The 14151-nt window shown below is 37.2% G+C and overlaps 1 protein-coding gene across 1 annotated transcript in view; it reads left to right on the top strand.

Moving 5' to 3' along the window:
* The window catches only part of LOC131902698 (killer cell immunoglobulin-like receptor 3DL1), a 32744-nt gene that overhangs the window by 14961 nt on the left and 3632 nt on the right, over positions 1-14151 (top strand). Inside the window, exons 2-4 of the mRNA XM_059253706.1 lie at positions 5267-5551; positions 6696-7001; positions 8694-8987. Coding sequence (XP_059109689.1) covers positions 5267-5551; positions 6696-7001; positions 8694-8987 — 885 coding nt within the window. The remainder of the gene's footprint in view (positions 1-5266; positions 5552-6695; positions 7002-8693; positions 8988-14151) is intronic.

Raw genomic sequence — 14151 nt, 5'->3', positions numbered from 1 at the left:
ATTTTCTGGTGATGCCTTTGACCTCTTTGGCTCCTACAGTCCTTCCTCCCATCTTCTTTGGGCTTCCTGGAGCACTGCCTAATGTTTGACTGTGGATCTCTGCATCTGCTCCCATCTGTTGATATCTCTGGTTTGATGTTGAGGTCTTTGATCCACTTAGACTTTAGTTTTGAAGGGTGATAGATATCCATCCATGTGCATTCTTCTGCATGTAGACATCCAGTTAGACCATTTGTTGAAGATGCTTTCTTTTTTTCCGTTGTGTATTTCTGTCTTCTTTATCAATCAACCTCTCTTTTTTTAAGTTTTTTAAGACAGAGTTTCTCTGTAGATTTGGTACCAAATTGCATACAGAGAAATTGGACAACCTTGTGTTTTTCCTGATTTTAATGGAAATGCTTTGAGTTTCTCTCCTTTTAATTTGATGTTGACTAAAGGCCTTCTGTATATTGCTTTTGTTATATTTACATATGTTCCTTATATCCCTAATATCCTTTTATCATGAAGACTTTTTAGATTAATTTCAAAGGCTTTTTCAGCATCTAATAAGAAAATTATGTGGAATTTTTTCAGAAGTATATGGTAGATTACATTGACAGATTTTCATATGTTGAAATACCCATACAACTCTGTGATGGAGCCTACTTGATCACTGTGTATGATCTTTTTGATGTGTTCTTGGATGCATTTTGCTAGTATTTAATAGAATATTTTTGCATCAATGTTCATGAGGGAGATTGGCCTGTAATTATATTTTTATTGAAACTTGGTATGGTTTGGGTATCAGGGTGATTGTGCTTTCATAAAATGAGGCAATGTTACTTCTGTTTCTAAGAATAATTTAAGGAGTACTGGCATTAACTCTTCTTAAGTCTTGAAGAATTCTTTACTAGAATCTACTGACTCTGTACTTTTTCCTTTGGGAAACTTTTATTTTATGGAGAACTTTTGTTTCCTTAGGAGTTATAGGGTGGTTTATATTGTTTATCTGACAGTGATTTTACTTAGGAAAGTGGTAAATAATGAGAAAATTATTCATTTCTTTTAGATCTTTCAGTTTTGTCGATTACAGGTTTTTAATGTGTGCCCTAATGATGCCTTTGCGATCTTAGATGTCTGTTGATATGTTCCACATTTCATTTCTGATTTTGTTAATTTGTATATTTTCTGCCTGGCTTTTAGTTAGTTTGGATAAGGTGGTGTAGCTGAAAGGTTTCCCCAGCCTAGCCCCACGGAACCCACAGCTGCTTTTAAAGTAATCACTTAAACTCAGCCCATTTCTGTTCATCTTTTTGTTGCCATGTGCTCTGTGGCTTTACCTGTGTGCCATTACATGCTGCTCCTGGAAATGCAGGCCATCATCTCCTGACTCAGGCTTCCTCTTCCCAGAATTCTCCTTCTCTGCTTATTCTACCTATACTTCCTGCCTGTCTACTGGCCAATCAGCATTTATTTATCAACCAATCAGAGCAACACTTATTCACAGCACACAGAACATCCCACAGCAAGGTAGTGTCCATTCTGTTGATTATCTCAAAGAATGAACTCTTCATTTTATTGATTCTTTGAATTATTTTCTTGGTTTCTCCTTTGTTGATTTCAGCCCTCAGTTAGATTATTTCCTGCTGTCTTGGTTGTGTTTGCTTTTTTTTTGTTCTAGATCTTTCAGGTGTGTGGTTAAGTTGCTAATATGAGATCTCTTTAATTTATATATATGGGCACTTAAAGTTATGAACTTTTCTCTTAACACTGTTCTCATTGTGCCCATTGGTTTGGGTACATTGTGCATTCACTTTAATTGAACTCTGTAATGTTTTTCATTTCTTTCTTACTTTGATCTTGACCCAGTTTTCATTCAGTATAGGGTTCTTAACTTTCTATGAGTTTGTAGGCTTTCTTTTGTTTCTGTTTCCTAGAATTCCAGCTTCAATCTGTAGTGGTCTGATATAATACAGGAGTTATTTCAATTTTCTTATATCTGTAGAAACTTGTTCTGTGAAAGAGTATGTGGTCAATTTTTGAAAAATAAATTCATGATGTGCTGTGAAGAAGGTATATTCTTTAGCATTTGGTTGATACGTGATGTAGATAGCTATTATGTTCATTTGGGCATCATGTCTGTTAGCTCTAGTATTTCTCTATTTACTCACCTCCAACAAGACCACAGCAACACCAACAAGGCCACTCCTCCTAATAGCCTACTCCATTTCAGGCCATTGCCTTTCAAATCACCATAGAAGTCTATTTTGTGTGATACTAGAATGGCTAACACAGCCTGATTCTTATATCCATTTGCTTAGAAATACTTTGACCACTGCTTTATTCTGAGATAATGAGATGATGTTTACCTTCGATATTAGGGGTGTTTCTTGTATGCAACAGAAGGATGGATCCTGTTTTCACACTATTCTTCTAGTCTGCATCTTTTCATGGAGGAATAGTGTCCATTGATATTGAAAAACATTAATGACCGATGATTGTTAATTCCTGTTATTTTGGTGGTGGTAGGGGTAGTCTCTCTCTCTCTCTCTCTCTCTCTCTCTCTCTCTCTCTCTCTCTCTCTCTCTCTCTCTTTGTGTGTGTGTGTGTGTGTGTGTGTGTGTGTGTGTGTGTGTTGGCAAGTACATGAACATACATGTTCTTCCATTATTTGCCTTTACTAGTTTGAAATTATTTATTTCCTATTTTTACATGGGTGTAGTTAGTGTTATTGGGATGCAAATGTCTTTCTAGTATTTCTGTAGGGCTGAATCTCGAGACAGATATTGTTCAAATATGACTTTATCTTAGAATATGTTGCTTTTCCCATATATGGTGGTTGAAAGATTTGCTGGATGGTAGGTCAAGAAGGGAGACAGCATATTGAGTCTTGGGAAACTGAACCTATTGAGTTGTAGAGTTACACATGCTGGAGGGCAGCCTATCTGTTCTTATTGCTTATGGTGGTGTTCACCTCTTCTTCTGACTGTTCTGGCCTATCCATGAGGAGCAGATATCTGTCCACATTTTGTTGGTGGTTTCTTATACTTCTGTAACTTAATTAAAAACACTCTGGGAATTATTCATCGTGGGGTTTATAGGTCTCCCTTTTTTGTGTTTACTTCTTGAGTCTCACCATTGTTCTCTGTAACGTTTTACGTCTCTGATTTTCATGCTTATGCTCTTACACTTGGGTGCCTGTGCACTAATAATAATGAACTCCTCTGCCATGTAGAGTTCACTGTTGGTAAACAGACCTTTACTATTTAGTGTAACTGGTGATAGTAGTCAGGTCAACTTGTTGCATCCCTGGATTGGCTGACTTTGGTGTCAGCTTCTATAGTTCGGCTGGATTCCTTCCTGTAATTTGAGATCAGCTGCTGTTGCTGGATGTACTTCCTGGTGCTTTAAAAGGCCTCAAAACACTCTGTAATCAGGGACAGTCTCTGGCTAGGGTCTATGACAGCTGCTGGGTGTCCAGTGTTGCAAGATGTCCACCAGAGCTGACTGGTAGTATAGCTTGGAGTCAACATGGTCTTCACTGCAGAGACTAGCTATTGTCTCCTTCCTCAGGAATATCCACAAAGTGGATACAGATAAATTAACAAGATTCACGGGTGGGCCATTATGAGTACAAAGGCATTCTAAATACAAATAAACAAGTTGCTGTGCTATACTATACTACCAATATTTCACATAAAATGAGACTTGAAATGATGGAGGAACTATATATTAGCCTCCAGCTTATCACACTTAGTGTAGAAAAATGAGCAGTATAACCTCTGTGAATAAAAATTTTTACAAAAGTACATACTTTTGCATTTGCATGCCAATAACACTAACTACCCATGTAAAAATTTTTACAAAAGTACATATATACAAAAGTACTTTACAAAGAGCAAAGTAGTTCAAAAGACTCATTCCTCATCATTGTTATAGATCTTCTTAATTCTGTGGTCCTGGGGCCTATCTCTTCATCATCCACGAGTTTTGGAATATTCATGATATACTTCTCATCTGAATATTGTTAGATTTCTAGAGTTGGTGAATCAAGAGCTGCCATTTTCTGCTTCCTTGGTGGTATCAATTATGATCTACCATCTCAATCACATTAACCTTTCCTGCTATACTTCTGGTGTAATTTCTTTTTAAATTATAATATTTTCATGATGAAATTTACTTCATGAATCCAAACTCAAAATTCTCAGCTAGAATATCTTAACATGAAAGATATATCATGCATATATATATATATATATATATATATATATATATATATATATATATATAAATTATATATTATGTTGGATAACACTTGCAATCTTTGTCTTAGGGATTCTATTGCTGTGTGAAGAGACACCATGACCATGGAAATTCTAATAAAGGGAGACATCTGATTGGGGCTGATGCACAGTTTAGAGTTTTGTCCATTAAAATCATGGTAGAAAACCTGGCAGTGTTTAGGCAGTCATGATGATGATGCTCGAGAAGGAGCAGAGATTTTTTCATTTTGATCCCCTGGCAGCAGACTGAGACTGTGTTTCACACTGTTAATAGATTGAGCATAAGAGACTACACAGTGTGCCTCCACAGTGACACACTTCCTCCAACAAGGCCACATCTACTCCAATGAGGCCATACCCCCTATTACTGACATTCCCTATGTGCTGTATATTAAAATAGATGAGTCTATGGAAAACATAACTATTCCAAAAACCACAGTCTTTCACACTCATCACTTCGAAATTACACTACTGTGTACAACACATACAAATCTACTAACCTCATGGAAGAAATCCATGGCAGACCAAACAGTGATTGCACCAAAGCATAACTCTGTGAATCCATGGGTTTACTAAGTTACTGATAGCAGTGTGGATTAGGGGTTACTCACAGAAGCAAGGGTGACTCAAACCTTACTTAAAGCACACCTCAATGTGAGGGATTATCATGAAGCCAAAACCCTGGAGCTCAGTGCACAACTTGCGGGCAGCCCAACTGGTCATAGACATTAGCACTCAGAGCTCAGCTGGTCCAGTATCTTACTCTTTCTATAGAGCTGGGAAGGGCCACTGATGACTCTTGAATGTTTCACCTTTCCATGACATAGAAAGTTTGTTTACTTTCTGAATATCCTGAACATCTCAGCCTCTCACATGGATGCAGGGATGTTTCAATTCAGAGAAAAGTGTTATACAAAGGAACCCAAAGAAGAGAAAATTGGAGAATCAGCTCTCAGGGATAAAGGGGCATCAATAATTTTTTTTCTCTGTGCATCCCTCTGCAGGAAGTCATGACAAGCCTTCACTCTCTGCCTGGCCAAGCCATATTGTTCCTTTGGGACAGCATGTGGAACTTCAATGTGACTCTCATAGTAACTATTACACATTCAAGTTGTACAAAGAACTTGGTAATCCTATCCCTCAGATCCAGGGAAGACCATTCCAGAGGAAATTTGTCTTTGAACCTGTGACATCAGCACATGCAGGGACATACAGATGCTATGGTTTGAATTATCATTACCCTATTAAAATTTCAGCCAACAGTGACCCTGTGAAGATCATAATTTCAGGTTAGAGATGATGTTTTGAGTGCCTTTCATTTGCCCAAAACTCCCAACCCTGGAATTTTCAGAAACAGTGTTACTAAGAGGTTTGTACTCATAAAGGAATATTCAACACAGAGAAATATATAATGTTCTGGGCATAATAAAATATACAAGGTCATCATTTTTCTAGTCCCTAAGGCTTTCTGTGCATTAAATAAGTGAAGGAAAATTGGGCTGGAGGATAGAACTCAGATTTTAACCAGTTGATATCAGGATGCAAGAATATCCTGAATTATTTCAGGTCTGTAGAACTACAAGGGTTGATGTAAGAAAAAAAAGGAAAAATTCAGTTGTGGGCCAAAGAAATCATCATGAGGGAGACACCCTGTCACAAACTCTGAACGTGGAGGAAGGATCCAAGTACCAAGGAATACATGAGGCTCTAGAAGCTGGAAGGTAAAAAAAAAAAATAGATACTTTCCTAGGGATTTCAGTAGTTACTATCTCTAAAGAAACTGATTTACGCCATTTGAGCTTTGCAGAATTCTGATCTCCACAATAATTGTATTCTTTTTAAGAATCAAGTTTGTTTGTAATTTGTTATGTTAGCAACTGGAAAATAATACAGGAACTCAATTCAAGAGCAAATTAAGACAGAGGAAAGGGATGCTCTGAGAGCAGTAAAATCAGGATGCTAATTCATCAACATGTTAGAGAAAACAATGTTCATGATTCCGGATCAGGAATGCCTTATAGAGGTTTGAACCACAGTGAGAGCTAGAAGTCATTCCCTTATAACTAGGTTCAATACTAATTCCTTTATCCTGCCAAGGATTATACTTAATCAAAAGTTGCATAAAAAGGGGCACATAAAGCAGCCTGGTGTGAAGCTTGCCATGTTTCCTGGACTTTCCGGGCTTAGAAAAAGACAATAAGGCCTATGGAAGTAAGATTTAAAAGACACATTCTCATAACAAGCCAGTGGGAAGATGGACACAAATAAGTGGGAAATGGACACAAAGAAGGAGGAGTCTGAGTCTAGAGTGGAAGTAGACAAAAACAAGTTCACTGGAGTACTAACAGGGAGAATAGACCAATTGAGGTGGAACCACTGGTCTTCAAGGACACAGAGATTTTGATCAGGTTCATACAATTTCTTTATTCTTAGGAATCTACAGGAAGCCTTTCCTCTTGGCCTTACAACCTCCCCCGGTAAATTTAGGAGAGAAGGTGACACTGGAGTGTCATTCAGAGATTATGTTTGAAACCTTCATTTTGAGTTCACATAAAAATGGAACAATCAAAGACTCTTTTGAGCTTTCTGCAGAACATCATCATGGGGGTTCCCAGGCCATCTTCTCAATAGGTCCTGTGACACCTGATGATGCTGGGACGTACACATGCTATGGTTCTTACAATCACTCCCCATATGAGTGGTCTGAGTCCAGTGACCCCATTGACATAAAGATCACAGGTAAGAGCATGTTACCTGCTCATCATTCTCTTTGTTATACAGAAAAATATTCTATACACTAAAAACTGTGGGAGGTCACCAGAAAAAGGAGTGCAAATAATTTATATAAAGGCAACCTTGTTAAGTGTTTTACTGGCATAGACAATGAAAAGAAATACACAAGAACAGACCCTTGGTTATAACATAAAGCACAGATACAGGGAGGTGCAAAGGAATCATAAGTAGATATAAACAGAAAATGACAATTAGGTGAGCATAGTGTGAACCAGAGAGAATGAAGTCTTTCTACTACATTCAGAAAATTGACTTCTACCTCTATAAGAAGTCTACCAAAAGAGCAAGACAGATCATGTGTCTGACCTGAGTCCAAATACTTAATTGGGCTGGTACTTAATGAGTCTTTAAGTCTTCACACAGGTGGAACCCAGGAAGGGCTGAGAATTAGTAAACATGAATGTGTGCTAAAAGAAAATCTACAAAAAGACAGAAGCCTGCATGGAAACTTTGATAGTAGAGATGGAAAAATTATAGCAGATATTAAATATTTCAAGACAGAGCTTGTCAGACACATGATATGTCTGGCTCTCTTGGTAGAAGACTTATAAAGGCAGAAGCGAAAAACAAATTCTGAACTAAGTGCTTGGGAAGCAGATGATAGATCACACTTGAGCAGTAAACACACTAAGAGCAACAAGAGAGGAAAGATCACCATGGTCATTGTTCAAGAGAAATACAGATATTTATGGAGTATTACGTACTTTGAAAAGAGAGATTCATTAACACAGATATGTAAACAGATACAAGAATGAAAAACAGAATGACATTAGATTCTAGATTTTTATTATACATAGGATGGCAAAGTTAAAGGTCATGAAATTAGCAAGTGAACATGACAGGAAGAAAATTTTTCATAGAGAGGGATGGGAAAGAAATGAAAGATGTATGTATGACATGGAGGACAAATGAGGGGTATAATGAGATCAGCAATGCTGTACAAGGAGGTAAGAGGGAAGAAAATGAACAAAAGGAGCTGTATGAGGATGATATAGTGAAGACTGTTACTTGGTATGCTAATTAAAACAAAATCATTAGTAACTCTAATTGAACCCATTTACTTGTAAAACAATTGAAAAAATGAAAGTATAGAGAAGACCAATTAGAAAAATGAATGTGATTAGTGGAAGTTGAAAGGCAAGAAAGAATAATAACATTAATATGGTTAATAGTATACATCTATAAATATATGTAACAACAATTTTAAAACATTAAATGACATAAATACATTAAATGATATAGTTCAATTTCAAAAATTTAGAAATATTTTCAAAACAAGTATAAAAATATATTTTGCATGCATATGAATATTTCATAATGAAGGTTATTGCTAGATAAAATTAATTATGCTCATGAAAACAAACTTTTAAAGACAGATAGAATGAACCCATGCAAATAGAGGCAGAAAATGTCATTAAGCAAAAATATTTGAGTCCAGAGTGAGGTCATAGACTAAAGATGGTAACATAGAAATAAACAGAGAGAAGGAGAGAAAGAGAGGAGAGGAGAAATGGAGAAATAGAGAGAAGGAGATGGTATGAGGCAGAGAGATCAAAGAAATAGAAGCAGGTAGAGGGGACAATGAGAAGTGAATGAACACTAGTAACTAACTAACTATCTCTTCCTCTTTTCTTCCAGGTTTATATAAGAAACCTTCTCTGTTAGCCTTGATGGGCCCTGTGGTGATGTCAGGAGAGATCATGACCTTGTCTTGTGTCTCTGACATTCAGTTTGACATGTTCCATTTGTCCAGGGAAGGGGTACCCAAGGAACATGGGCTGCCTGCAGTGCAGAACCAAAATGGGACTTTCCAGGGCAACTTCCATCTTGGTCCTGTGGTCCAGGAAGGGAACTATAGATGCTATGGCTCTTTCAGGAACTCATCCCATGTGTGGTCCACACCAAGTGATGCCTTGTACCTTCCTGTCACAGGTAAGAGAACTTCATATATATCTCATACCTTGTGACTAATGAAATACTGAAGCCATGTCTCAGAATCCTCCAATTGATGATAGAGAGAAAGTAGCATTGGGAGCTACAAAGAAGGACTGCTCTGAGTCCTAATGTTATGTGTGTGTGTGTGTGTGTGTGTGTTACATTTATATATATGTGTATACATATGTGATATATATGTACATGTATGTATATATGTATGTGTATATACGACGTGTACATATACATGTGATTTTTCCATAACCTGGCAACAAGCCAAAGAAATAGTAAAGAAATGTCCTACTTGTTCCTTCTACAATCAACGCCATTACCACCTGGATGTAACCCAAAAGGTACTCAAAGGAATGAAATCTGGCAGATGGACGTGTTTCACTTTGCAGAGTTTGGAAAACTGAAATATGTACACCACACTATCGATACTTATTCAGGATTTCAGTGAGCAACTGCTTTGAGTTCTGAAAAAGCTAATTCTGTAATTACTCATTTGCTAGAAGTTATGGCCATCATGGGTATACCTGCACAAATCAAAACTGATAATGCTCCATCATATGTCTCTGTTAAAATGAAACAGTTTTTTGCTTATTACAATATAAAGCATATTACAGGCATACCACATAATCCTACAGGTCAAGCAGTTATAGAAAGATCAAACAGAACTCTAAAGGATATGCTAAATAAACAGAAAGGGGTAACAAAAACCCCCAGAAACAGACTGCATAATGCTCTATTAACTTTGAATTTTCTTAATGCCAATGAGAAAGGAACAACAGCTGCAGAGAGACATTGGATAATAGATAAAACTACAGAATTAAATCAGCCTATATACTTTAAGGATGTGCTGACCTCAGAATGGAAACCAGGGTATGTGTTACGTTGGGGACGAGGTTTTGCTTTTGTTTCTACAGGAGAAGTTAAGTTGTAGGTACCATCAAAATTGATAAAGGTTCGATTTGAACAAGAGAAACCTCTTAATTAGAAAAGGTGATAGTTCATCAACCAACATGAACATCCAATTTAAACTAACTTATACCAGTAACACATGTCTTTTCATTTAATCAGATAGTAACTTGCCAAAAAGGAACATCCCCAAAAATTAGTATTGGGGAAAGGTTTTTGTTTTTGTCTTTTAGGAAAATGGAGGTTAAGGAATCTGAAGAACACTGGACAAATGAGACAACTGATCAGCTTTGAACTAAAGGTGCTCAGAGTAATTTTGAGATGACTAGCTGAGATGATCCAGTCTCAAAGACTACTTGAATAAGGACTTGAGATGAACCCTGAACTTTGGCATTATACACAGACTGGATAATGAAGGATATGGTTACCTTTCCTAGAATTTGACAATTAACCTAAAATTTTTCTTTCAGGATAAAGATAACTTCGTCCATACCCAGTAGGAAGCAATTTTAAGAATACGACGCCCACATTCCCAAAGAGGTGGTGTGGGTCAGGTGGTTTTTTGATCTTTTTAATGGGTTTTGGGTCTGGGATAATTTTCGTTGTTTAGGGAGTTGGTTACAAGTTGTTGTCAAGGGTTAGGAAAAAGGCTAAGCAAAGGAGATTAGATTTAAGGTTCTTATTTAAAAAAAAGAAAAAAAAAGAAAAGAAAGAAGAAGAAAAAGACAATTACTAGTTTTAAGTATTTTACATTGGATTGGATTGTTTTATACTGTATACAAGTTATATATATTGGAATTGATATTGTTAGAAAATGCTATATGTATATTTCGAATTGTACTTATACTGTTCATTTAACAATGCAATTTTCTGATCCTTGAATGTTATTATTACCAACTATTAGGATATAAAGAAATGAAAGTTAGTTAGTTATAGTTGAAGATTAGTTAGTTATAGTTGAAAGTTAGTTAGTTATAGTTGAAGATTAGTTAGTTATAGTTGAAGATTAATTAGGATAGAAAGTGAATTAGATACATTTTGGACTTAACAAAATAAGATAAATAATGAAATTATTTTCTCTGAATTTGTCAAATACAAATGGACTAGAAATTATTTAGACATTGTATATAGTTATTGTACTTTTGTATGTAGTTTTTCTTTTGTTAGTTATAACCTTTTTCTTTTTTTTTCTTTTTATTAAATTAGAAAAGGGGAAATGTGGTGATATTTTATATTAATAAATAAAGTTGCCTGGGGTCAGAGCTATTAGAGCCATAGCAAGTTCGTGGCAGTGGTGGTGTACACCTTTAAAGACCTGGAGGGCGGTACATACAGGCAGTGACGAGGCAGTCACATGATTGGGTTGACAACCAATCAGAAGCCAGAACAGAGAGACTATAGAGACAGACACACAGGAAGGAGGGCTCTCCTCTCTTTTGGAGAGCTCTCTTGGCTGAGGAGGATCCCTGAATCAGGAAGGGTGAGGCTCTTGGCTCTGATCTCTTGGCTTTCTTCTCTGAATCGGCTCTGTGTTTTCTGTATGATAAAACCGTTGGCTACATCTACACTGAATTACATCTACAATAGTGGTAGTGGTAGTCTCTCTCTTTCTCTTTCTCTCTCTCTCTCTCTCTCTCTCTCTCTCTCTCTCTCTCTCTCTCTGTGTGTGTGTGTGTGTGTGTGTGTATGTGTGTGTTTGTGTGTTGGCAAGTACATGAACATACATGTTCTTCCATTATTTGCCTTTACTAGTGTGAAATTATTTATTTCCTGTTTTTACATGGGTGTAGTTAATATTATTGGGGTGGAGATGTCTTTCTAGTATTTCTGTAGGGCTGGATCTCGAGACAGATATTGTTCAAATTTGACTTTATCTTGGAATATGTTGCTTTTCCCATATATGGTGATTGAAAGTTTTGCTGGATGGTAGGTCAAGAACAGTGGTGGCATATTGAGTCTTGGGAAACTGAACCTAATGAGTTAGAGAGCTACATGTGGTGGAGGGCAGTCTATCTGTTCTTCATGCTGGTATGGCCTTCACCTGATCTTCTGACTGTTCTGGCGTATCCATGAGCAGCAGATATCTGCCCAGGTTTTGTTGGTGGTTTCTTATACTTCTGTAACTTAATTAAAAACACTCTGGGAATTATTCATCATGGGGTTTATAGGTCTCCCTTTTTTGTGTTTTCTTCTTGGGTCTCTCCATTTTTCTCTGTAATGTTTTACATCTCTGATTTTAATGCTTATGCTCTTACAATTGGGTGCCTGTGCACTAATAATAATGAACTCCTCTGCCAAGTAGAGGAGTTCATTGTTAGTAAACAGCCCTTTACTATTTAGTATAACTGGTGATAGTAGTCAGGTCTACTTGTTGCAACCCTGAATTGGCTGACTTTGGTGTCAGCTTCTGTAGTTCCGCTGGGTTCCTTCCTGTATTTTGAGATCAGATGCTGTTGCTGGATGTATTCCCTGGTGCTTTAAGAGGCCTGAAAACACTCTGCAATAAGGAACAGTCTCTGGCTAGGGTCTATGATGGCTGCTGGGTGGCCAGTGTTGCAAGATGTCCAGCAGAGCTGACTGGCAGTATAGCTTGGAATCTACATAGTTGTGAATACAGAGACTAGCTACTGTCTCATTCCTCAGGAATATCTACAAGTTGGATGCAGATAAGTTAACAAGTTTCATGAGCTGGCAATTATCAGTCCAAATCCATTCTAAATATAAATAAACAAGGTGCTCAGCAATACCAGACTCCCAATATTTCACACAAAAGGAGCCTTGAAATGATGGAGGAACTATATATCAGCCTCTAGTTTATCACACTTAGTGTAGAAACATGAACCTGTATAACCTCTGTGAACAAAAATTTTTACAAAGTACATGAGGGCAAATTAGTTCAAAAGACTCATTCCTCATCATTGTTATAGATCTTCTCAATTCTGTGATCCTGTTGGCTATCTCTCCATCATCCATGAGTTTAGGAACATTCATGATATACTTCTCATTGGAATATTGTTAGATTTCTGGAGTTGGTGCATCAAGAACTGTCATTTTCTGCTCCCTTAGTGGCATCAATTCTGATCTATCATCTCAATCACATTAACCTTTCCTGCTACACTTCTGGTGTAATTTCTTTTTAAATTATAATGTTTTCATGATGAAATTTACTTCATTATTCAAAACTCAAAACTCTCAGTTAGAATATCTTAACATGAAAGATATATCATATATATGGTATGTTGGATAACACTTACAGTCTTTGTCTTAGGGTTTCTGTTGCTCTGAAGAGACACCATGACCATGGAAGTTCTAAAAAAGGAAAACATCTGATTGGGGCTGACTTACAGTTCAGAGTTTTTGTCCATTAAAATCATGGTAGGAAACCTGGCAGTGTGTAGGCAGTCATGATGATGATGCTTGAGAAGGAGCAGAGATTTCTTCATTTTGATCTACTGGCAGCAGGCTGAGACTGTGTTTAACACTGTTAATAGCTTGAGCATAAGAGTCCACAAAACGTGCCTCCACAGTAACACACTCCCTCCACCAAGGCCACACCTACTCCAATGAGGCCGTACCTCCTATTAGTGATATTCTCTGTGTGCCATGCAATTAAACAGAAGAGTCTATGTGGACTATAACTATTCAAAAAACCACAGTCTTTCACACTCATAATTTCAAAATGGTTCTATTGTGTACAACACACACAAATCTACTCAACTCATGAAAGAAATCCATGACAGACCAAACAGTGATTGCACCAAAGCACAACTCTGTGAATCTATGGATTTACTCTGTTACTGATAGCGGTGTGGATTAGGGGTTACTCACAGAAGCAAGGGTGACTCAAACCTTACTTAAAGCACACCCCAATATGAGTGATTATCATGAAGCCAAAACCCTAGAACTCAGTGTACAACTTGCAGGCAGCCCAAAAAGTCTTAGACATTAACACTTAGAGCTCAGGTGGTCCATTGTCTTACCCTTTCTATAGAGCTATGAATGGCCACTGATGACTCTGGAATGTTTCACCTTTCCATGACATAGAGAGTTTGTTTTACTTTCTGATTCTCCTGAACATCTCAGCCTCTCACATTGATGCAGGGATGTATCAATTCAGAGAAAAGTGTTTAAAAAGGACCCCAAAGAAGGGAAAATTGGAGACTCAGCTCTCAGGGATGAAGGAGCATCATTAAATATTTTCTCTCTGCATCCCTCTGCAGGATATCATGACAAGCCTTCACTTTCT

Source organism: Peromyscus eremicus, chromosome 1, assembly GCF_949786415.1.
Source record: "Peromyscus eremicus chromosome 1, PerEre_H2_v1, whole genome shotgun sequence".
NCBI lineage: Eukaryota > Metazoa > Chordata > Mammalia > Rodentia > Cricetidae > Peromyscus > Peromyscus eremicus.
The sequence above is the reverse complement of the archived record's forward strand: the minus strand, read 5'-3'. Positions and strand labels throughout refer to the sequence as shown.